The sequence below is a fragment of the Orcinus orca genome, chromosome 2 (assembly GCF_937001465.1).
Source record: "Orcinus orca chromosome 2, mOrcOrc1.1, whole genome shotgun sequence".
Classification (NCBI taxonomy): Eukaryota; Metazoa; Chordata; class Mammalia; order Artiodactyla; family Delphinidae; genus Orcinus; species Orcinus orca.
The window spans coordinates 158843235-158867088 of NC_064560.1; the positions used below are offsets into that span (position 1 = coordinate 158843235).

General features: G+C 37.2%; 1 protein-coding gene across 1 annotated transcript; it reads left to right on the plus strand.

Moving 5' to 3' along the window:
- Positions 1 to 1142: 1142 nt before the first annotated feature.
- Positions 1143 to 23646, plus strand: PSMA3 (proteasome 20S subunit alpha 3). Its single transcript, XM_004279305.3, has 11 exons — positions 1143 to 1299; positions 3858 to 3940; positions 9943 to 10066; positions 12720 to 12821; positions 12900 to 12973; positions 15018 to 15090; positions 16573 to 16638; positions 19604 to 19650; positions 21700 to 21767; positions 23036 to 23100; positions 23508 to 23646. Exons 1-11 carry the CDS (start codon positions 1279 to 1281, stop codon positions 23550 to 23552), a joined length of 768 nt encoding a protein of 255 aa, XP_004279353.1. The 5' UTR covers positions 1143 to 1278; the 3' UTR covers positions 23553 to 23646.
- Positions 23647 to 23854: the final 208 nt, after the last annotated feature.

The following is a 23854-nucleotide window of genomic DNA, read 5'->3' on the forward strand; positions in this document are numbered from 1 at the left end:
ACATGACAACTGAATGCAATGTGTGATCTTGGATTTTCTTTTGCTATGAAGGGCATTACTGAGAGATTTGCCAAAATCTAAATGAAGTCTGCAGATCAGAAAAAAGTATTGTTAATTTTCTAATTTTCATAGTTTTACTGTGGATATGTAAAATGATGTTCTTGATTTTGGGGAAATACACACTGAAGTGTTTAGCAGTTAAAAATGGCTTTCCAGGGGAAAGGGGGGGAAAAATGGCTTTCCATTTAAAATCAGATTAAAATCCAAACCACTACGAGGTCTGATCCCACTTCCACCTCTCTGATTTCACTTCCTGTCACTCTCCCCCACTTAATCTCTATGACAGGCCACACTGATCTGACAGTTCCCATAACAAGCCAAGTTTATATTTCGATAACAACCCCAAGTTTCAGTTTAAATATCACCCATTCAGGAAGTCATTCCTTAAGTATCAATAATAGGTCTAAAGTTCAAACTTCCATTGTCTTTTTTTCTTTTTTTACCACAAGATGCAACTATTTGCCTATTTACTCTTTGTTGCCTATTTCTTCCCACTGAATATAAATGTCTCCTTCACCGTTTTATCAGCCAGCAGTATTTAAATGAGTACTTGGGACATAAAGAGCTCAACAAATAATAGTTAATCAGTCTTATCCTTAATTCTACTAAATAGAGTCACACTCAAAGAGTCCTAATGCTTCTGTAAAATTCCGACCTGAGCTTAAAGGTGATACCCTTAGACCGCACGTTCCTTCTTTTTTTGTTAGAATAGGTGGATGAAGGGGATGCCATCAATATACTGGTTTAGAACAAGGCCGCCAAGGGTGGAGGGAAACCCTCTCCCCTACCGTTTTCTCTGGTCTTTGTAAGAGTATAAGAACATCTCTCTGCTTTGCTCTAAGAAAGAATTAGGCAGAGAAAGAGAGGGATAAAAAATAATAATTCCTAGGGAAAGGAATGGCGCAGCTCCTCAAGCCACCCGAAAACTTAAAGTTTCTCAACGACCCTCAAGATCGAAACCTAACTGTCAGAAGTAAGCTGAATCCTACGTAACCCCACTTCTATTGCTTCTGCACATGCGCGTCGCACCCCACGCACATCCCCTTCTTTTTCCCACAATCCTCTGTTCCTGGGCTAAGGACCCAGGAACGAGCCACAGAGAAGGCTATTGGTGGAAAGAACAGCCAATGAGAGAGCCTGTTACTCGTCTGCGTGCTGCAGCGTAGGGGGATCGCTTTAGATCCTGAAGACCTAGGCGTCCCCGTGGGTTTTAGCGCGATGAGCTCAATTGGCACCGGGGTGAGTTCGTTGTCTCTCGGCGTGATAGTCTACATAAGGATTAGCGTGGGAAGGGAACGCGGACGGACCGCGAGGGGTGCGCCGGCCCGGGGTGCGCTGGTACTTCCTGGAGGCAGGTGGGCCGCTTCCAGTTGCGCGGTGGACTGGGGGTCTTTCCGACGCTGATTGCTAGGCCCGCGTCTGCAGTGACCGTGGCTTGAAGCTTCTCAGCTCAGGTGTGGCGGGCTTGCCGCGCAGCAGTTAGATTTGGAGCCGCTTTGGGTTGCTGAGTCACTTTCTTTAGTCGCTTAGGGAAACCGAAAGTGAAAACTCGTGGGGCCTGAAATTGTGTGTGAGTGAAGGGTTTGGGCGACAGTTAGCCTTTTGAGAACCACTGAGGCAAGGCGGCTTGAGAGTCCAAGGGTTGAGACGCCGCTTTCCAAGGAACCCCTTTGCAGTTCCTGGGGTGCTGCTGCCTCACGGGGATTCTCTGTCTTTCCTTCGAGTGTAGTGATGGACCGCTCTGTATGAGTCCCTGGAGCTTTCTCAGAACTGATAAGAAAAATAGTCTAAAAAGCGGAATCGGAAGAATCCTTTCCATTTTTCCTGTGTCTCAGCTTTTCCTGTACAAATTACTTAACAGCACTATGAGGTGTCAGTACCGTTAAGCGTTTAAATGGTTAGCTACAGACTTAACCGCTTCTGACTTTGAAGAGACAGTTCAGGATTTTGGAGTTGGATTTGTTAACTTTTTCGGCCTACTACTTTCCTTTGTCAAACGAACTGCATATATGCAATCTTTTGCTTACTCCTTTTATGTATTTCTCCATGTAGAAAATACAGTTTTTGTTTAGAAATATTTATTGGTGGTTTTCACTAGAGGCATTGAATGATGGGTTTCTCAGTTCATTTTATACTCCTACTGTGCACACGACTTTTATACTCACCATTAGGCCCAAATACTGGTTTTCCGAGTTTGATAATACGCAACTTATACTTGGAATGGTTTAATCCATTCGGTTATGAGATGCTAAGATTGTCATATAGTTTTTGGATTAGTTGATGCTCAGTAATGCCTGTTGTAGCAAATTGACTTTGCAACTACATTAATATTACCCTAGATTAATAGTGTTCCAAAGGGTTCTACAAACCCTTTAAAAATATTTGATAATATAACCAGGTGAGATATTTCGGTATTACAGTGGTAGAGTTAAGGATCTTCATTTAACAAATCAACAAACTGAGACCAGGAAGCACCACTGTTGAAGACTTATCTCCTGTCTTTACTTGTCCCAAGAACTCTGGATATGAAGACCTGTCTTCTTGACATTTCTCTCCACTTGATTAATAGCCATTTCAAATGACATGTCCAAAGTAGATCTCTGGGTTTTCTTTTTCCCTTGCCATTTTGCATCTCCTACAATTTTCATTTCAGTGAATGGGCGAGTTCTAGTTGCGCAAATGAAAAATAATCTATGATGCACTTTTAATTTCTTTTTTACTCTACTCCTAGGGCCAATCCATTAGCAAGGTTTTTCTGATTGTACCCTCCAACGATAACACCTTCCATCTCTTTTTCTATAGTCTAAGACACTACCTTTGGAATACTTAACCTCTGCTTCCACTCTTGTTCCCTCTCTAATTAATTTTCCAGATGAACAACGTTTTAAAAAAATTAGACATAACCTCTCCCCCTTTTCCCCTCAAACTCCAATGACTTTCTGTTGGATTTAGAATAGAAATGAAAACTTCCTACTCCAGCCTAAAAGACTTAACATAGTTTGGCCCTTATATGCCTCTGATATAGTTTACTCTTCTGTTTACCACTTATGGTGCTCAAGATACAGTGGCCTTATTTCTTTTTCTTATTGTGCTCAGCTTATTTCTACCCTAAGGTCTTTTATGCCAAATACCAGGACGCCGCTCCTCCATATCCTAAATGACTAATTACTTGTTATTAATTCTAGCTTAGCCTAAATAACTAAATATAATTGCCCCAACAATGCCTTACTTGATCAGGTAGTCTGTGGTAGTCCCTGAGACTATCACTTCACCCTGTCTTATTTTCATCATAGTACCTTTTCTGATTTACTGCTGTATCTTCAGCTCCTAGATTTGTTCATGGTCTGATTTTTGAAGATGAAGGACTTCTAGAATGAGTAGTCTTTGTATTTCCTTATAGTGACTAACATATAATAGATGCTTATTAAATGTCTGAATGCTAAATGATGTGTCCAAGGTCCCTCAGTTTCTTAGTGCCACAGCTATGAATTAAAATGCTCCAATGCTGTTTTTACCATAGCAGTTTTTTCAGAAATGAGCCATGTCCTGTGTGGGAAAAGTTCTGACTTGATGCAGGACTTGTATCCATTGCTTTTCTAGCAGAAATCTAAAGTGTATAACTTTGTCTTAGCTTCTGTTGCTGCTCTGACATGCTTCCCCTTTCTCTTTAAAGCAAAATCTGTGTTGAGATTTAACACACATTTCTGATGTGTAAGCCATTTAGGGGGGAAAAAAGTGTAAGGTTATTACTGCCAAAGATACATCATTATAAGCTTATTATTGCCTTTTCCTCCTAGTATGACCTGTCAGCCTCTACATTCTCTCCTGATGGAAGAGTTTTTCAAGTTGAGTATGCTATGAAGGCTGTGGAAAATAGTAGGTAAGAAACATTGTTTTACTTGAAATTACCATGTTTTAACCAGGTATTAAATGTCTTCTTTTCTATATTTTTGGTAATTAGGGTTTGTTATGTTACTTTGGCACAGAATAATATATGCCCTAAAATAATCTCAATTTATTAGTCATTTCCAGATCTCTCTTTAGGCCAGATCTTTCCATGTGCCTATATTTTCAGTTGACTCCAGAATTATCCACTTAGACATTCTGCCAAGTCTCAAACGAAGTGTATAAAACCAAATTCATCAACATCTTTGCTAGACCTTTATTCCTTTTTCAAATTCCTGATACATATCATTGTTTTCCTTGGCCATTAGGATTGTGACTTTATCGTCTGATCTTTTATTTCCTTGTGTTTTAAATGTCCTGTGCAGTTGGTCACGTGATCATCTCAGCAGGGATGTTTTTTATTTTTCTCTTCTGCTGCCATACTCCAAAAGGTGTAGGATCACTAAGATATTTTCCCGTTGGACTTATTTCCTTCACTCTGTCTTTTTTTGTTTAGAGTAATTCACTAAAATGATTCCTTGCCACCACTGTAACATCTTAGTTGAATTACTGGCTTATTGACAAATTCTCTGAGTCTTATATTGAAGAATTTTTGCAATCAGTTATATGATCTTTTTTTAAAATTTTTTTTTTTATACAGCAGGTTCTTATTAGTCATCCATTTTATACACATCAGTGTATACATGTCAATCCCAATCTCCCAATTCATCCCACCACCAACACCACCCCCCGCCGCTTTCCCCCCTTGGTGTCCATACGTGTGTTCTCTACATCTGTGTCTCTCATATGATCATTTAAAAAAAAAATCATTTCTAATTGAACATAGTCTGCACAAACTGGTTTCATTTTTAATTTTTTTTAATAGAGTTTGTTTATTTATTTATGGCTGTGTTGGGTCTTTGTTGCTGCGCACAGGCTTTCTCTAGTTGTGGCGAGCGGGAGCAACTCTTCATTGCGGTGCCTGGGCTTCTCATTGCGGTGGCTTCTCTTGTTGCGGAGCACAGGCTCAGTAGTTGTGGTGCATGGGCTGAGTTGCTTAGTTGCTCCGCGGCATGTGGGATCTTCCTGTGCCAGGGCTCGAACCCGTGTCCCCTGCATTGGCAGGCAGATTCTTAACCACTGAACCACCAAGGAAGCCCCTTTAATTTTTTTTTTATTGAGGTATAGTTAATTTACAATGTTGTGTTAGTTTCAAGTGTACAGCTCAGTGATTCAGTTTTTTATATATATATATATATATATATATGTATATATATATATATAAAAATAATCGTATTTTTGAATCTAAAGCAGCTTCGGGATGAAAAAAATTTTGTTCATGACATCTCATTCAGATCTCTCAAAAATTTTTTTTTAGGCCTACTAAACAAATGGTGTTGATGTTTGAGCTTGGTGTTTTCATTATAATGAAAACCTGTGTAGTAGGGAAATGTTTCCAGAATTTTAGAAAAGTCCACGTGTAGATGTAGTTTTTTCACTTTCTACTAGTATCTTCGATATTTGATTATGGAAGTTTCATGAGGGTAAGACTGTAACTGGTCTTTGCATGGGCTAGCACATAGCCCTCAGTAGTTACTGAATAAATAAATGTTCATTTTTTGTTCCATTTTCTGGGTGGTAGAAAGAAGGTATGTGGATTTCTAATGGTTTATGAAATAGTATTTTAAAGTTTTTGAGCAAAAATATTTTTTAAGTCTTCTTACAGGATTTGTTAATGAAGCTAGTAGATTCTGTGTTTAAATGTATTATTATAGATATTGTTACTTACAAACTGTCAGTATCTGATAATATAATAGAAGTAAGGCTGTTAAGAATTTTAGGCTGCACTGTATTTGTCGTTGTGTACAAGGCCTGAAAGAGTTCAGAAGAGAGTCAAATTCAAGAAAAAAGTTGACAATAAAAAAATTTAAAAATTAAAAAAAAATGAAAGCAAATAAGTGTACTGGGGAAACTGGACAGCTACATGTAAAAGAGTGAAATTAAAACATTTTTTCACACCAGACACAAAAATAAACTCAAAATGGATTAAAGACCTAAAAAAAAAAAAGAAAAAAATAAGTTGACACATTTTTTTTCCTGTTGGTTAAAGAAGATAGGCTCATAGGCCAAGGAGCTGGAGAAAGACTTGAGGAAGTCATTGTTTTTCTCTTCCTCCTTTGCATTCTTGCATTTTCATTGGTGTAAAAAACTGGTGGGAGATGTCTTGACTAAGAGAAAAACTGGAGATGCATTTTGAAGTCATCTGTAACCCAGAAAATTGAGACTAGCCTGTGAGGGTCTGGGTATCTTAGCAATTTGTTTTCTATAAAGTATTTCTAAATATGGTTTAAAACAGTTACATTTAAGCAAACTTGAAGAAATATAATTTTTTAAAATGGAAACATTAAAAATTAATGTATTTTTTCTGCATAAAGAAAAATTACTAGGAAAGTTCCTCTTTTAAAGGGATCTCTGTAACTTGGTATGATGGAATACTGGATGAGGATCAGAAGATGTGAGTTTTTCTCCTAGCTGCTGCCTAATGGTAATATTATATAGGTATCCACTATTCAGTCCTCTGAATGTTACTTTTCTGTCTGTAAAATTGGGATGTGGACATCTAACTTCATATACCTTACCATAAGAATGAAATTTGAAAATGTTTGTTTTGTGGGCACAGAAAGTAGAAAATAGAAAAATTACATATGAATTTTCTTACGAGTCTGGCATATAAACTGATAGTTAGAAAACATTTAACCAAATAATTTGATATGATTATATTCTGCATTAAAAAGAGATAAATTCTTTTTTTTTAAATTTTTTATTTATATTATTATTTTTTGGCTGTGCCTGTACAGCATGTCAGATTTTAGTTCTCCAGCCAGGGATCAAACCCATGCCCCCTACAATGGAAGCGTGGAGTCTTAACCACTGGACTGCCAGGGAAGTCCTGGAGATAGAAATTCAGTCTCGGGAATTTAGAAGGCAAATACTTTTGAGTACCTGTTACGTTAAGCATAGGAACTACCAAAACAAATAATTGACATATAAGTGAATACTTAAAAACATTTTATTAAAAAAAAATATATATATATATATCATGATCAAAACTATTTTATAAAAGTATGCTCCTAGCAGGTAATATGCAAAAGGAGAAATGGGGTAAAATTATAATCGTTCCCTTTAGCCTCATTGAGGAGACAGGATATGAAAGGAAGATTGAGCAACATAACTGAAAGGCTAGATTGTTTGGAACAAAAATGTACACAAAATTTTGGCCTTAGGACCCCTTTATACCTGGAAAAAAAAATCACTGAGGACCTTGAAGAACATTTAATTATGTAGGATGTAGGTTCTATCAATATTTAACATCACCCTGAAGAGCATTTATTTATGCAGGTTATTGGTTCATCAATATTTACCATATTAGAAATTGAAACTGAAAAATTAAAAATACTTATAAATTCATTTAAGTAACAGTAATAAACACAACTGCATGTTAACAAATAATTTAAATTAACATTTATTAAAATATTTGAGTAACATTAATAACATTTTTTTTGAAGATGTTGGGGGTAGGAGTTTATTAATTTATTTATTTTTGCTGTGTTGGGTCTTCGTTTCTGTGCAAGGACTTTCTCTAGTTGTGCCAAGCGGGGTCCACTCTTCATCACGGTGCGTGGGCCTCTCACTATCGCGGCTTCTCTTGTTGTGGAGCACAGGCTCCAGATGCGCAGGCTCAGTAGTTGTGGCTCACGGGCCTAGTTGCTCCGCGGCATGTGGGATCCTCCCAGACCAGGGCTCGAACCTGTGTCCCCTGCATTAGCAGGCAGATTCTCAACCACTGCGCCACCAGGGAAGCCCATTAATAACATTTTTAATGCAAATTACTTTTCCAAAACATAGAAAAAAATGTTGTGAGAAGAGTGGCATTGTTTTACATTTTTGTAAATCTCAATAATTAATTGAATCTTAATTAAAGAGAGTCTCATATCTCCTTCTGCTTCAGTATGTTGTTACTTTTGTTGGAGCTTGTGAAACAAATCAGGCTTCATGTTGTTTTATGATACTATACCAAAACTGGACAAATGTTAGTTTCTTAAAGATTAGTTGCAGTGTGGAGTCAGAAAACATAACAATGAACTTTTTCTACTTTTACATTAAAATCTGTTGGGCTGTCTTACACTTTGCATGTTTTACCCGTCAACATTGTGAGTTGGTCATTTGGAAAATATTGGTTCACTGAGTTATAACAGAGCTTCCAAATTAGACATATTTCATTATAAACTATCAGAAACATCACACTTTTTTTTTTTTTTTTTTTTTTTTTTTTTTGCGGTACGAGGGCCTCTCACCATTGGGGCCTCTCCCGCTGCGGAGCACAGGCTCCGGACGCGCAGGCTCAGCGGCCAGGGCCCATGGGCCCAGCTGCTCCAAGGCACGTGGGATCCACCCAGACCAGGGCACGAACCCGTGTCCCCTGCATCGGCAGGCGGACTCTCAACCATTGCGCCACCAGGGAAGCCCCTGTCTTTGTATTTTTATGAAAATAATTTTGACCTCACAAACCACACTTTTAGAACTTTTAGTTTAGAAAAAAGAATGTTTTAGGTTCTGAAAGGTGAGGAAGATGATGAGTTGGGATAATTGGGAATGGCTACCTGAGGCTATTCAAGTGACTTTGCAAAAGTTTGTGGAAATTTATTTAAATGGGCAGTGGTGAGGAGGAAGTGTATTCTAGTACCCAGGATAACCGCAATAAAGACAGAAAAGCAAAAATGAACATTAAGGTGTTTGAGGGGTGACAGTGAGGTTGAATTTGGTAGAGCACAAGACCTCTATAACAGGAAACTGAATTCGCTAGATGGGCTTTGCAGATTCTTGGGGAGTGCTGAAAGCTGGGCCAAGGAGTTTAAACTTGAAAAGATACCTGAAGTGTGGGGGAAGGAGTGTCTGCAATTCTTTACATATTTGTGCCTGTGGCTCAGCTCATTTTTCTGGTTGTTTCTCTTTGTTAAAAGAATTAGAAGATTAAAGTAATTCATGTATTTTCATCTTGAAATGGCAATGTATAATTTCTCCACATTTTACTTCAGATTATTTTTTGATCTACTTTGTTTTAAACAGTTGTACAAAATGTTTATTCTTTTACACTTAAATAGTAAGCAACACATGATTATTGCAGAAAAAGCAAAAGAAAGAAAAAGAATTATAATCTTTCCACTGAGAATAGTCACTGGTAACTTTTTAGTTTGTATGTAGCCTGTCTTTTGTATGCATATTATGTACCATTTTTTTTTAAATAATAAATTAATTTTTTTGGCTGCGTTGGGTTTTCGTTGCTGCATGCCGGCTTTCTCTAGTGTGGTCAGCGGGGGCTACTCTTTGTTGCGGTGCGCGGGCTTCTCATTGCCGTGGCTTCTATTTGTTGTGGAGCACGGGCTCTAGGCGCATGGGCTTCAGTAGTTGTGGCACACGGGCTCAGTAGTTGTGGCTTGCGAGCTCTAGAGCGCAGGCTCAGTAGTTGTGGCGCACGGGCTTAGTTGCTCCGCGGCATGCAGGATCTTCCCTGCCCAGGACTCGAACCCATGTCCCCTCCATTGGCAGGCGGATTCTTAGCCACTGCTCCACCAGGGAAGCCCTTACATACCAGTTTTAATTGCACATGACTTTAGTCAGCATTTGTTGTAAGATGGCTAATATATGCTAGACACTGTGCCATTTGGTACATATTTTGTTGGCATCTTTTTTCACTTATGTATTAATATCTTTCCATGTCATGATATGAGATTTTTTTGGTCACATGATTATTTATATGGATCTAATTCATCACATTTTAGACTGTCCTTTCTAGTTTTCAAATGTATTTATTTTAAAGACTTGATATGCTTTAAGAAACAAATTTGCCCGTTTTTGTGGTTTTTGTTTTTTAAACTTGGGTTTACAAAGTTTCTTTTATTTTCAGTTAAAAAATTGATTTTCTTCTACTTGTTTCAGTACAGCTATTGGAATCAGATGTAAAGATGGCGTTGTCTTTGGGGTAGAAAAATTAGTCCTTTCTAAACTTTATGAAGAAGGTTCTAACAAACGACTTTTTAATGTTGATCGGCATGTCGGAATGGTAAGGTTACATTTAAAAATGTTCCTTTTTGCCTTGTCCAGTTTCTTGTGAAATAACTAACTGGAATATGTGAAAATGTGATTGTTAAGAACCCATTTAATACTTTAGCACTGAGGCAGAAACAGCAGAGAGCAGCTATAGAAGTAATCAGAAAGTTACTGGTTTGTGAACAGCTCACTGTCTAAAAGGAAGGTAGCATTCTTATTGTATAACCTGATTGGAGATAGATATGAAAAACCAAGTTGCCTTAAGAAAAGGAGGGGGGGAGGGGGTGAGGAGTATGGGTTAAAAAGAAATCTTGGCAGTATAGATCAATGAAGGCACATGCTTGAGAGGCAATGAATCTTTGGCTTTTTGTATCCTTTCTGGGGATCACTGTTACACTGAAGATGTTATCAGAAAGAGAAGACCTTTATAGTAAGGTGGAGCATCAGGAAAGGATGTCCGATGAAGGGAAAAGTGAACACATGCTTTCTAGTAGCTTCATAAGCATCACTGTATTTATTTCATGTAGCTGGTATCTTGAGTGACTGCTTTGCACAGTTGCAGGCCAAGACATAGATACATTACTGGTATATACTGAAGTCATCCTATATAGATGTCAGACTTTCTTCAGTAAGAGCAACAATCCAAAAAAAAAGAAAAGAAATGATTTTTAACTTTGCTTACTGAAAAGTCAAGGAAGAAAAGAGAACACCGTGTGCTAGGTACTATGCTAGTTCTTTACATAAATTATCTCATTTAATCCTGACAACCCAGTACAAATAATATTAATCCCATTTTTACAGATGAGAAAAAGACGCACAGGTGGTAAAGAAATATGCTGGGATTCATACTTGGGTCTGCATGGTCTGTGTGTTACTCTAGAGACCATTCTGCAGGGTGAGATCCTATAGGATCTACTCATTCTGCTGAAATACGAGTAGCTTTGTTATTTCTAAATGAGATGTGTTACAAACACAAAAAGGACTAGCAAAATATAGCCAGTAAACTATAAAGCTACAGATAAAATTTTTTTTTTTTTTGAACTTGTTTTCTCTCCTGAACAAATTTATTATTGCCAGTGAAACTGGTATGTTTTCTTGAAACTTGCCAGATTGTAACCTAGCTGGTATGAGGTAAGGAATCCTGCTTTCTTTCACTTAAAAAAACTTTAGATAGGTATATTTTGGAAAAAAATCATATATGCTTATAAGCACTTTAGTGATGGAAAGAATTTTATCATCCTAGGATTTTCACATTTGTCCCATTTGTTATTTAAAGCCAGGAAACTGATGGCATTCCTTATAGCTGGAAATTGGCAAAACATTAGACATTGAACAGGGTTGGAGAAAATGAAGGATTAATGTTCTGTCTCCAAGTGATTTGATAAATTTTTAGACTTCACAGTGGGTTTTATCCAAAGCTATGGAAGATTGTTTAAATGGTGAAAATTACTACCTGGGTATCCTTGTGGAAGTTATTCTAAACAGCAGTTTTCTAACCTGCAAAACTATGGTGGTAATAGTACCTACCTACCTTCATGTATAATTATGTAAAATGCTTATTAGCATGTAATGAATGATCAATAATATGTTAAGGATTTTCATCATTATTACTACTACTAGGTAGCAGTAGAAAAAAAGGCTATTAAAAATTTTGATAGTACTTATTTTTAAATTCTGCAAATCTTCTGTGCCACTGGTTCCCAGTACCCATAAGTGTTTCAGTAGTTTTTTCTGTTTTCATGGCTTCCCTAGACCAAAAGAAATACCCAGTGGTTCTGTTTATTATATATGTAGGTCTAAACAACTAAGTGGTTGTGTCCTAAAAACTTAGTAGCTGTAAAAACAAAACAAAAACAAACTCACCACATACAGCAAAAGAAAAATATTTTTAAACAGTCACAGTTAACTAATATGTACTGCACAACTTCTTAAACTTTGGAATTGGATTAGATGCCGCCCCCCACCTCCACCCCGTTTCCTGTTCTGCATTGTTTTTTGCACAGTACTTATTTTATATCATGGCAACCCAGCTTTTCAACGAGCGGATGGCAGTAAAAAGAATGTAGAATGATCTAATGTTGAAACCGTTAAGTACTTCAACATATGTTTCCCCCAAACTTAAAATGCCCCACAACTCTGAGTTCACTATAGTGCCCTGGGATGTCTCAGCATGTGGTTTAGTAATTGCAATTCTAAGCCACCAGATTTGTGGTTTGTCATGTTTTGGTTTGTCATTACAATTTATTAGTTAAGCTGAAAAAGGAATTTGAGGTTGTGCCTTTTAGGTAAAAACTTTTAATAGCTTTTTGAACACAGAATGGCTTTAAATAAAGGATCAGTTCTAACCAAAACAAATGGTTATATTCTTCTTTGTTGTTGTTTTGTTCTTTATAATGAAGTGGAGAATGGGGAGACATGGAGGTTTTTCTGAATGTGATCAATGGACAAAACAATGTAGTCACACTTGGGAAATTTCCAAATTGTAATCCCGTACTCAAGCATCAAAATGCCAGAATGCCTTGTAAAGAAAGACCTTTAAGCCAAACAGATTTATTCTAATAGTGATACTTGTTAAAAATATCAAATAAGCCTGTAATAATTACATACTTTCCTTGATTTGTGATAGGAATGTTATCTACTGAATTGGTACTTTTTTTTTCTTTCAGGCCGTAGCGGGTTTGTTGGCAGATGCTCGTTCTTTAGCAGACATTGCGAGAGAAGAGGCTTCCAACTTTAGATCTAACTTTGGATATAACATTCCACTAAAAGTAAGCTGATAACATGTTGAAGAGCCTTTGGAACAGAAAGAGAAGAGTATTAATAAGCTCTTCTGTTTTTCCCCACAGCATCTTGCAGACAGAGTGGCCATGTATGTACATGCCTATACACTCTACAGTGCTGTTAGACCTTTTGGCTGCAGGTATGAAATTTACTGAGATATTCAGTGATATCTGTACTGTAGGTATTTGTTTTCTCAGAATCTAATTAGCCTTTTATACCCTTAAAAAATGAAGTATCATCAAGAAGTATTAGGGCAGTGATTAAATAAAATGATGTACTTAAAAATAAAAACTGAAAAATGAAAGACTATGCAGATTTGGACAGGATAAAACACAGAATTCATAGTAATATTTTAATCTAATTATAATAAATTCTCTGGAGGAAGGTGGTCAAAAGGTATATAAACTTTTTTTAAAATTATTTTTGGCTGCGTTGGGTCTTCGTTGCTGTGCACGGGCTTTCTCTAGTTGCAGCGAGAGGGGGCTACTCTTCGTTGCAGTACACGGGCTTGTCATTGAGGTGGCTTGTCTTTGTCGTGGAGCACGGGCTCTAGGCATGTGGGCTTCAGTAGTTGCAGCGCATGGGCTCAGTAGTTGTGGCGCGCAGGCTCTAGAGCGCAGGCTCAGTAGTTGTGGTGTACGGGCTCAGTAGTTGTGGTGTACGGGCTTAGTTGCTGCTCCGTGGCATGTGGGATCTTCCAGGACCAGCGCTCAAACCCATGTCCCCTGCACTGGCAGGCAGATTCCCAACCACTGCCCCACAAGGTAAGTCCCAAAAGGTATATAAACTTTTAAAGTACTAGGGATATAATGTACAACACGATGACTATAGTTAACACTGATGTGTGATAAAAAGGAAAATTTTTAATATAGTAGATCCCTTAGAGTTCGTCACAAAAGGAGGAAGTTTTTTTTCTTTTAATTGTATCTATATGAGATGATGCATGTTAACTAAACCTATTGTGCTTATCATTTCACAGTGTATGTAAATCAGACCATCATGCTGTGCACCTTACATTTATATAACAATGTATGTCAATTATTTCCCAATAAAACTGGGGGAAAAAAGTATCTGGAACTAAACCCAAACATTTTCAGGAAATGGCAAACTGATTTTAAATATATTCCATGTTGTTACTATTTAGTAGCCAATTATACTGACACTTCAGTTTTCTCATTAGTTTCCATCTGATATACTTCAAGCAATAGGTCAGATGTTCTTAAATGGGATGTAGCTGTTACAGTATTCTGCACATGAAATGATAAGGCTGGTTTCTTTTCTACTTGTAATTTCAAAATATCAGTAATTCATATGATTTTTTAATACCCTAATTTTAATTTGTTGAGCATAAAAAAAATGCATTGAACCAATTTTCCTGCAATTTTTATTGCAGGAAAATAAATGGAGGAATACCGGGGAATAGCCAGAAAAGAATGAAGGGTGGAACAAGAGTTTTAGGTAGTTTCAGCGTATTCACATCAGGAATTTTGTCCCCTTGGCTTTTTCATGTTTATTCCTTTAGCTGTTGGGCCCCCTTATTACTTGTCCATCTATCAGTACTCCTTTCTCTCCACTGCTGTCCTCTCAGGAAAGTTTCATCAGAAAGTTTAATACTAAACAAAGGCACATGAATTGTGAAAAGTTTTCAAGTATATACTAGTTTTTATCCAAACTACATTATCAAAGTGTTTACTATGAGTTATATGGGTATTAGTAAATGTTTGTCTTAGAAAGTACAATTGCATTTTTATCACAGTACTTTTTATTTTTTAAATTTTATTTATTATAAATTTATTTATTTTTGGCTGCATTGGGTCATTGTTGCTGCGCACGGGCATTCCGTAGTTGCGGCGAGTGGGGGCTGCTCTGCGTTGCGGTTCGCGGGCTTCTTGTTGTGGTGGCTTCTCTTGTTGCAGAGCACAGGCTCTAGGCGCTTGGGCTTAAGTAGTTGTAGCTTGCGGGCTCTAGAGCGCAGGCTCAGTAGTTGTGGCACATGGGCTTAGTTGCTTAGTTGCTCCGCAGCATGTGGGATCTTCCCGGACCAGGGCTCGAACCTGGGTCCCCTGCATTGGCAGGCGGATTCTTAACCACTGTGCCACCAGAGAAGCCCTATCACTGTACTTTTTAATACTTCTCTGGTATTAAGAATCATGGTTTAAAATTACTAATTTACTTTTATGTAGTTTCATGTTAGGGTCTTACAGTGTGAATGATGGTGCACAACTCTACATGATTGACCCATCGGGTGTTTCATATGTGAGTAGTTTTGAATCATCTGAAATTCTATTTCTAGTTTAATGGTCTCTCATTAGCACTTAAATCATGTATTTGGATTATATGAGGTTTCTTTAATATTCTTTCAAGGAAGGTAACGTTTTTTTCTTGTTTTAACATTAATGACAATAACCTATGGATGTGAGGCAGAGGAAGATCTGTGGCTTTTTTTTTTGGTTTTCTGGCCGAGCCATGCCACATGCAGGGTCTTAGTTCGCCCAGCAGGGATCGCCCCCTGCATTGGGAGTGTGGAGTCTTAACCACTGGACCATCAGGGAAGTCCCAGATTTGTGGCTTTAAATATGCTATTATAGAAACTGCATAGTGAAGATAAAATCTTGAATATGTGCTATTTCCTTTATTACTACAAATATCAGCAGTATCTTAAAAATGAATGTAAAAGTGAATGTAATGCCGTCCTTTTTTTTTTTTTGCGGTACGCGGGACTCTCACTGTTGTGGCCTCTCCCGCTGCGGAGCACAGGCTCTGGACGTGCAGGCCCAGCGGCCATGACTCACGGGCCCAGCCGCTCTGCGGCATGTGGGATCTTCCCGGACCGGGGCACGAACCCGTGTCCCCTGCATCGGCAGGCGGACTCTTCAACCACTGCGCCACCAGGGAAGCCCAATGCGGTCCCTTTTAAAGTTTTGTTTTTGTTGTGTTTTTTTGGCTGTGCCACACGGCTTGTGGGATCTTAGTTTCCCACCCAAGGATCTAACCCAGGTCCATGGCAGTGAAAGCCTGTGTCCTAACCACTGCACCACCAGGGAGTTCCCCAATTCCCTTTTTAAAAAGGATTTCAAGTGGGATTTCTTGGACGTTTCTCTAATTACCTTTTCTTAAGTGTCTTCTGAGATTTTTATGGTTTTTTTATACTCATTAAAAAAAATGTTCTTTATGTTTTGTCATTATACACTGGTTACACAAGTAAAAAAACCTTTACAGTATAAATTAGGGGATTCCCTGGCTGTCCAGTGGTTAGGACTCCGTGCTGTCACTGCTGAGGCCCCAGGTTCAATCCCTGGTTGGGAAACTAAAATCCCACAAGTTGTGCTGGTGTGGCAAAAAAAAAAAAAAAAGTATATATTCACACACACATAATTCATATGTATATATTAAAAAAAGGCTTATTTAACTCTTAGGAATTATTTCTTTCTCTCAAATAACTTCCATTGTCAGAATGCTAAAATTTTTTCCATTCCTGTCCTCAGAAATGCTTCTAGTTCATGAAGTGTATATACATAATGAAATAATTTGTTTTTCTTTGGATATACTTCTTGAAAATAATACAGATTACTCTAGATTTAAGTTATTTTAATTTTTTTGAGCCCCTTGTTGGTCATTAAAATGTCTTTTGACTATATTTCTCCAGATGTGCTTTTGAATGTCATTTAACAACGACTTATGATAGTATATTAATTTAATAATACATATGTATTTTTCGTGTATGTTCTTTTTAAATAGGGTTATTGGGGCTGTGCCATTGGCAAAGCCAGACAAGCTGCAAAGACAGAAATCGAAAAGCTTCAGGTAATACATACATATTTACTGCTTGAAATTTTGCTATAGCATTATCCTCATGTGGTGAAATTTTATCACCACAAACTAAACCTTTTACTCCAAGTGTGGTTTGCCGTTTTGAGTAGAGCTTTCTGAAGCTGCTAGCTAGGTGGCTGAGTAGGAAAGCTGGTAGCATATTACCTGTAGAGGTGGGTCATGGATCCCTTTATGATTTTGGTGGCTGCTTAATCCAAAAAAAATACGAACAAATCTTCATATAATGTCACAAAATCCTTGAAGCCCATTCATGGAGCCCTGTGACCCTTAGGCTGAGAACTTTGCTCTTTTATTGTATCATTTCTTCCATCTGGAGAACAGCTTTTGTCTGTGGAAGTCTTACACATTAAGAGTCTGTGCTCCTTTGCTTCTCTTTCCTTTTTGTTCCTAGCTAAATAGGGCATGGGAACCCATCATCTATCTATTACTGTGAAAAAGGTTTCTTAAAAATTTGCTGGCTTTCCTTTTAGCCATAAATTGATCAACTTTATATTGAAACAGTACCCACCAACTCTTCATTGCTTATCAGAAACTTCCCTAAAGACAGGTGTATGATTCATCAACATTTTGGTAACTTACAGTGAGAAAAAATTTTATATACATTTAAATATTAATGCTGTACTGGAGCCTTGCTCAACTAATTAACTTATTCAGCTTATTTAAGGCTAGGTCCTAGAAAACATTTTTTTAGTGCTTGGAATTTAATGGCAAGTTCTAGACGTATAAAAGCCTAATTTATGTTTGGTATTTTAGTATTGATAAAATTGACAAAAGGACTTTAGAGATCACTTAGTCCAAGTCCAGCCCTGGGTTAAACACACTGGCTAGAGTCATAGAATATTGCTTATGAACAATTCACAGACCTAATAACTCTTAGACCAGTGTTCTTTTCCATCATATACTCCCTGGTTTGTGCTAAGTTCCTGTCTTCTACTATCTTCTCTTTTGCTTTGATCTCTCCGTAGTATTATGTGGAAATTTGAAAATAGATTGTTTAGTACAATTGTTCTTTTGTCCTCTGTGGTTAAATCCTAGCAAGGAATGGGAATACTAACAAATCGTACTTAAGAATTGAGAACGATTACTTCTATTGAGGAACATGTACACTTAATGATGAAAACATATGCTCTAAATCAGAGGTTAGCAAACTGGCCCACTGCCTGCATTTTTTTTTTTTAAAGTGAAGTATAGTTGATTTATAATGTTGTGCTGATTTCTGCTGTACAGCAAAGTGATTCAGTTATACAAATACATACATTCTTTTTTTATATTCTTTTCTATTATGGTTTATCATAGGATATTGAATATAGTTCCTGTGCTGTACAGCAGAACCTTGTTTATCCATTCTGTATATAATAGTTACATCTGCCAACCCCAACCTCCCACTCCATCCCTCCCCCAGTCCCCTCCCCCTTGGCAACCACAGCTCTGTTCTCTGTGTCTGAGTCTGTTTTTGTTACATAGATAAGTTCATTTGTGTCATATTTTAGATTGCACATATAAGTGATGTCATATGGTTATTTGTCTTTCTCTGACTTCACTTCGTATGATAATCTCTAGTTGCAATGCTTTTTAAAGTTTTATTGAAACCCAGCCATATTCAGTCTCTGGCTTTTGCCCTAGTACAACAGTGGAGTTTAGTTGGTGACGGGGACCAAACACCATATCCCAATAAGTCTAATAACATATTTACTACTTGGCTTTTTACAAAAAGAGTTTGCCAACCCCTGCATTACTCTGGTCTGCTTTTCTGCTTGTGTTCTGTTTTACCAAGAATATAACTTTATGAAATAAACTTTACCAACATATATAAAAATATTTTTGACATTTAAGATGTATCTTTTCAAGTTTAAGTTTGTCTTTGTATGTTACAATTAATATACTAAATATAGAACTTAACATGTAAGGGCAAAAGTATGAATATTGGTATTTTCCTTTTCTTCACTCCCAGTTTTAACATGAAAAAAATTAATCATCAGAAAAGATACTGTACAACAAAATATCTCCATCTAGATTGAGTGAACAGTTGTTATTTTCCAGTATTTTACCTATTTGTATAAGCTGGGTCATCAAGATTTCTAAATATAAAAAAATACCAAAAATAAATAATAAGCCTAGATATACACCTCAAGTCTGGACTGCTGTATGACTATATTCATTATTTTTCGCCATTTTCCATCCTCCTCCACATATCCAGAATATGAACACTAGTTTGCTCTTTTTTTGTTTGTCAGTTGTGTTCAGAAACACATATACCTAAAAAAATTTTTGCATTGGTTACTTCCAGTACCTACAGTACAGCAGACTTTTCTGCTGGGCATTTAAGGGCTGTTTTTCTACCCTGATTTCCAAATGTTCACTTTTGCTTTGTGCTGTTCATTTATCTTCCTCAAAATCAAATCAGATCCAACTAAGACCCCACTCAGATCTTGGTTCTTCAAAGCTTTCCCTGACATTTTGCATTTTTGTCTCAAACAGTTTCATGAGGGACAGTTTATTTCACTCCTTCATCCCCCTCTAGAATATAGAAGGTATTCGTGGTTTGTTTACATTTTATTATCCTGAATTGGCTATAAAGAAGAAAAGAAAAAACATTTCTTTGCTAATGTTTTAAATGTCAGGGTCTACCTGTGAATAAATTCATAAAGGAATCTAGATTTTTACAAACTTTAATATTTTTCACAAAATTAGTGGTGCCCAAGGGTTGTCCAGAATATGTTTTGGCATAATCATTAAAAAACATTACACTGTAAATAAAAAACTTTGGTTCTGGTCTTTTTGTATTTCAGGTTATTTTCTTTGGTTTTATATCTGAGAATCTATCTCAAGAGCATGGGGTTACTGATAAAAGTTGTGGAAAGAACCTGGAAAGTTACACAAGTGGAAAGCGTTCTTCTTTGAATCATAACATAATGAATATATATTTTATTTTCTGTAGATGAAAGAAATGACCTGCTGTGATGTTGTTAAAGAAGTTGCAAAAATGTAAGTTGAAATTTTCCTTAGCATTGACAAAAATATTTCACTTGACCTTACCTTATACATTAACCCTGAGGCCGTTTTGTTTGGAAATAACTTGTTGCATAAGTTTTAGAAGGTGAATCCAACATTCTCAGAAGGCTCATTAAGGAGAATATCCAAGTGACAATGAATAGGATGGGGAAAAATAGCTTTTGACAAAATATACTCCTGTTCAGGTGACAGAATTCAAGAATAGGAGGATATAGTGAACCTCTAGGGACTTCATTTGATAGCTCCCGACTTCTTAAATCTCAAAAGTCCCGATAATATTAACCTTAGCTTACAACTTTAAGGTCTACAGCTAAAGTTGTAACAAGATGAGAAGAGCAGTGTTTCAAAACATCTAGCAATAGCTGAAGAAAGCCTGAAGTAGTTCATATTACAGTAATAGTAAGCAACAACAAAGCCAGTAAAAGCTCAGTGAACATGCTTCGAAGCCCATGATTTTTTTTACATCAAAGAAGGCAGGCATTTGGTATTTCAAAAAATCTAATAAAATGCTGGTGTTGCAGCCAGCTTTTCAGAGTTAAAAGTAGTAAATGTAATATTCCAGAGAATTCAGAGACTTCTAACTATTCCACATTAGAACTACATGAACATGGTCTAGTCAGCATTTTGTGCACGTGTCTCAGGTTTTACATCTAATAACACATGCAAGGGAAAAGTCTTGGAGGGCTCTATTATATAATAAATATACTATTTGAATGGTACCCTTAATCTCTATACTGATGGTTGTAGCAAAGTATTAAAATCACAAGTGTTTTATAATTTTGTACTAATCGTCCACCACTCCTGCTACCCTCACTTCCCACCCCCCACCCCCCTTTACCATGAGACCCTTCCCCCTTTTCCAGTTGTGAAGAAGCAGAATCCATTCCATTCTATGACTGTCAGTTAATAACAACCTAGGGGACACTGGCAACTAACATATAATAGAACTAGTTAAAAAGTAATCCTTATTGAATTGCACAGCAGTTTAACATGATAACTCAATTTCCTTCACTGAGAAGTCTTCTGGAAATCAGTTCTTCCTGCACCTTTTATGTTTAAATATAACACTAGACTCTACTTTGTTCCGTGTAGGAAAGCCATCCCTTTATCATTTAATAAAATGGAGCACTATGCTTCTTTTACTTAGTTCTAGCAATTTTAAGGTGCTTTCTTAAAGCAAGGCTTTAGGAATACTCTCCAAATTACTTTTGTTACTTTGTTGTATAAGATGGTGGAAAGTATAAAATAAGAAAGTTTTGCTGATACTTTGTTTTTACTTCTACTTTAATATGTTGTGTGACAGTGCCTTCTTGCTGGCAGCAATTTGTCATGTACTGTTTGAAGGCCAGGTTAAGGGACATACCTTAAGGGGTTTAAAAATATTCCTGCCAAGAAGGTGCAGAACGAAGAGACCACTAATTGTAAACTAATGAATTAGTTTGTTTTTTAAAAAAATCAGTTAATGAATGGAAAAAAATATACTGAAAAGGCACACAGGGAATGATGGCCTTTTCCCATTTGAATATATGTTCCCTAGGAGGTATCTTTCAGGTATGTCTCTAAAAGAATGTATCAAGGGCTTCCCTGGTGGCTCAGTGGTTGAGAGTCCGCCTGCTGATGCAGGGGACACGGGTTCGTGCCCTGGTCCGGGAAGATCCCATATGCCGTGGAGCGGCTAGGCCTGTGAGCCATGGCCGCTGAGCCTGCGCGTCCGGAGCCTGTGCTCCGCAACGGGAGAGGCCACAACAGTGAGAGGCCTGCGTACAGCACAAAAAAAAAAAAAAAAAAGAATATCAAAATAAACAACTTGGGTTGTAAAGGTGTAAGGTATATTGAATCCTTTGTAGTGAGTGTTTAATTTTTTATCAGTCCTAGTGTAATTTTCATAATAGACTGTATATAATGTGTGTATCATTTTCTAGATACTTACATTAGGAATGGCTGTTCTAATTTGCTGAGCTGGGTGCATGAACTATGTATGTAGATGACCAAATGAATGTTAACGTCTTCTTTCTGTTCTAGAATTTACATAGTACATGATGAAGTTAAGGATAAAGCTTTTGAACTAGAGCTCAGCTGGGTTGGTGAAAGTAAGTTATTTTTCTACATTTATTTGCTCTCAGAGTCATCTGTACCAAACCTAATGTACTACTGGGTGCCTTATTTTTTCTTAAAAACAACAAAAAATTAGTAATGGTGTATACACATATAAGAGTACACAAATAACAAATGAATTGATAACTGTCACAACATGGATACATTCATGTAAATACTGCTTTGGTCAACAAGTAGACCAGCCCCCCAGATCACCCCTTAGGCTTCTCCCCAGAGGTAACCACTATCCTGAATCCTAACACCATAGTTCTTGGCCTGTTGTTGAATTTTATATAAATGGAATTAGACATTATGGATTCTTTTGTTCCTCATTTCTTTTCACAAAATTATATTTGTGTAAATCAGTTTTGTTACATACAGTAGTATTTTTGTTCATTTGGCTTGCTGTACAGTGTTCTGTTGTCTGAAAATAACACTTTATTCATCTCCTCTTCTGTTGTTACACCGTTAGGCACTTTCCAGTGTTTGTTTACTGTAAAATGAACAATGCAGCTGTGGACATCTTGTACATCTATTGTGGTACACATATGTAGTAGCATTTTAGAAATATATCTTAAGAGTGGAATTGCTGGGTCATGAAATAGGCACACATTCAACTGCAATATTGGCCACAATGTGTTCTGACCACTGGGTGCCCTTCTAATACAAACAGAGCCAAAACAAATTTAGGAGGTACTCTATTTTTGAAGGAAAAGTTCTGCTTAATAATTGACTAAAGCTGTGACTAGTTTATTTACTTTTTTTGAAACATCCATTGCTTTTTTTTTTTTTTTTTGCGGTACGCGGGCCTCTCACTGTTGTGGCCTCTCCCGTTGTGGGGCACAGGCTCCGGACGCGCAGGCTCAGCAGCCATGGCTCACGGGCCCAGCCGCTCCGCGGCATGCGGGATCCTCCCGGACCTGGGCACGAACCCGTGTCCCCTGCATCGGCAGGTGGACTCTCAACCACTGCGCCACCAGGGAAGCCCCATTGCATATTTTAAAAAAGAATTACTGGGAAATCACCATTTTTCTTTCTAGCATGGCAACTGTAGGGCTTCAAGGACAGCTTTTAAAATCTAACCATGCTGTGAATGAATGCTCAGGACTTAACAGCATCAGGATAAATCTTAGCATAAAACACACAAAGATGAGTTCAGAGAATCTGGTATTACACTTGTAGATTGGCTAGATTATATGGTATTTGCAAATCACAATTACAGTCCTTGTTTTTAATTCATTTAAATATATGGCTTAATTTACAGTAACTAACGGAAGACATGAAATTGTTCCAAAAGATATAAGGGAAGAGGCAGAGAAATATGCCAAGGTAAGCCACAGCATGAAAACAATTCTAGCTGAAGATATGGAGATACGTTGAATTTTATTAAATAACCCTTAAGAGTTGAGCTGAACTGAAGGATGAAAACTTTCTAGGTTATCCTCAATGGGGATAAAGTTGCCCTGGTTCCAAAAAAAATTTTTTTTGTGCTTGTGAAAATGGCAAAGTTTTTTCAGGACATTTAATGCTTTCATACTGTGTGTATCCTATCAAGAATATAGTCATTGATTGTTACAGCAAGATGTACTTTAGTTACCTGTTTCTTTACCTGAATGTCTTATTCTAAACCAGTGTTCATTTTCACTTACAAAGAATTTTAATGACAAGTGCTTAATTAGATTCAGGCTGTTATAGCAATGCTAAAAATTGATTTTAAACACTTTTCTCTTTAACAGGAATCTTTGAAGGAAGAAGATGAATCAGATGATGATAACATGTAACATTTACTTCGTTTACTTCTATTTAACTATTTAGCCCTTTGGATTAATACATACCCACTGACAAACTTTCATTAAATCTTTGTCTTGTAACGACTGAAGTTTGGTTAATATCTGCTTGACAAAATTGGTGGGGGTAGCTGAGCACATATTTATTCAGCATTAGGATGCTGCTTTATGCCTGTTGTAAAATTCCTTGCTCTGGAATCAGATTAATTCAAAACTCCATTTCTTCACTCATCTATAACCTAAAGATCATATCCTGCTGGGCTGTTGTGTAAAAAGTACCTACCAACTTTGTAGGC

Coding starts and splice junctions, on each gene's coding strand:
- PSMA3 (XM_004279305.3), top strand. CDS start 1,279: ATGAGCTCAATTGGCACCGGG. Junction 1,300..3,857: donor TGAGCTCAATTGGCACCGGG/GTGAGTTCGTTG, acceptor TTTTCCTCCTAG/TATGACCTGTCAGCCTCTAC. Junction 10,067..12,719: donor TTGATCGGCATGTCGGAATG/GTAAGGTTACAT, acceptor TTTTTCTTTCAG/GCCGTAGCGGGTTTGTTGGC.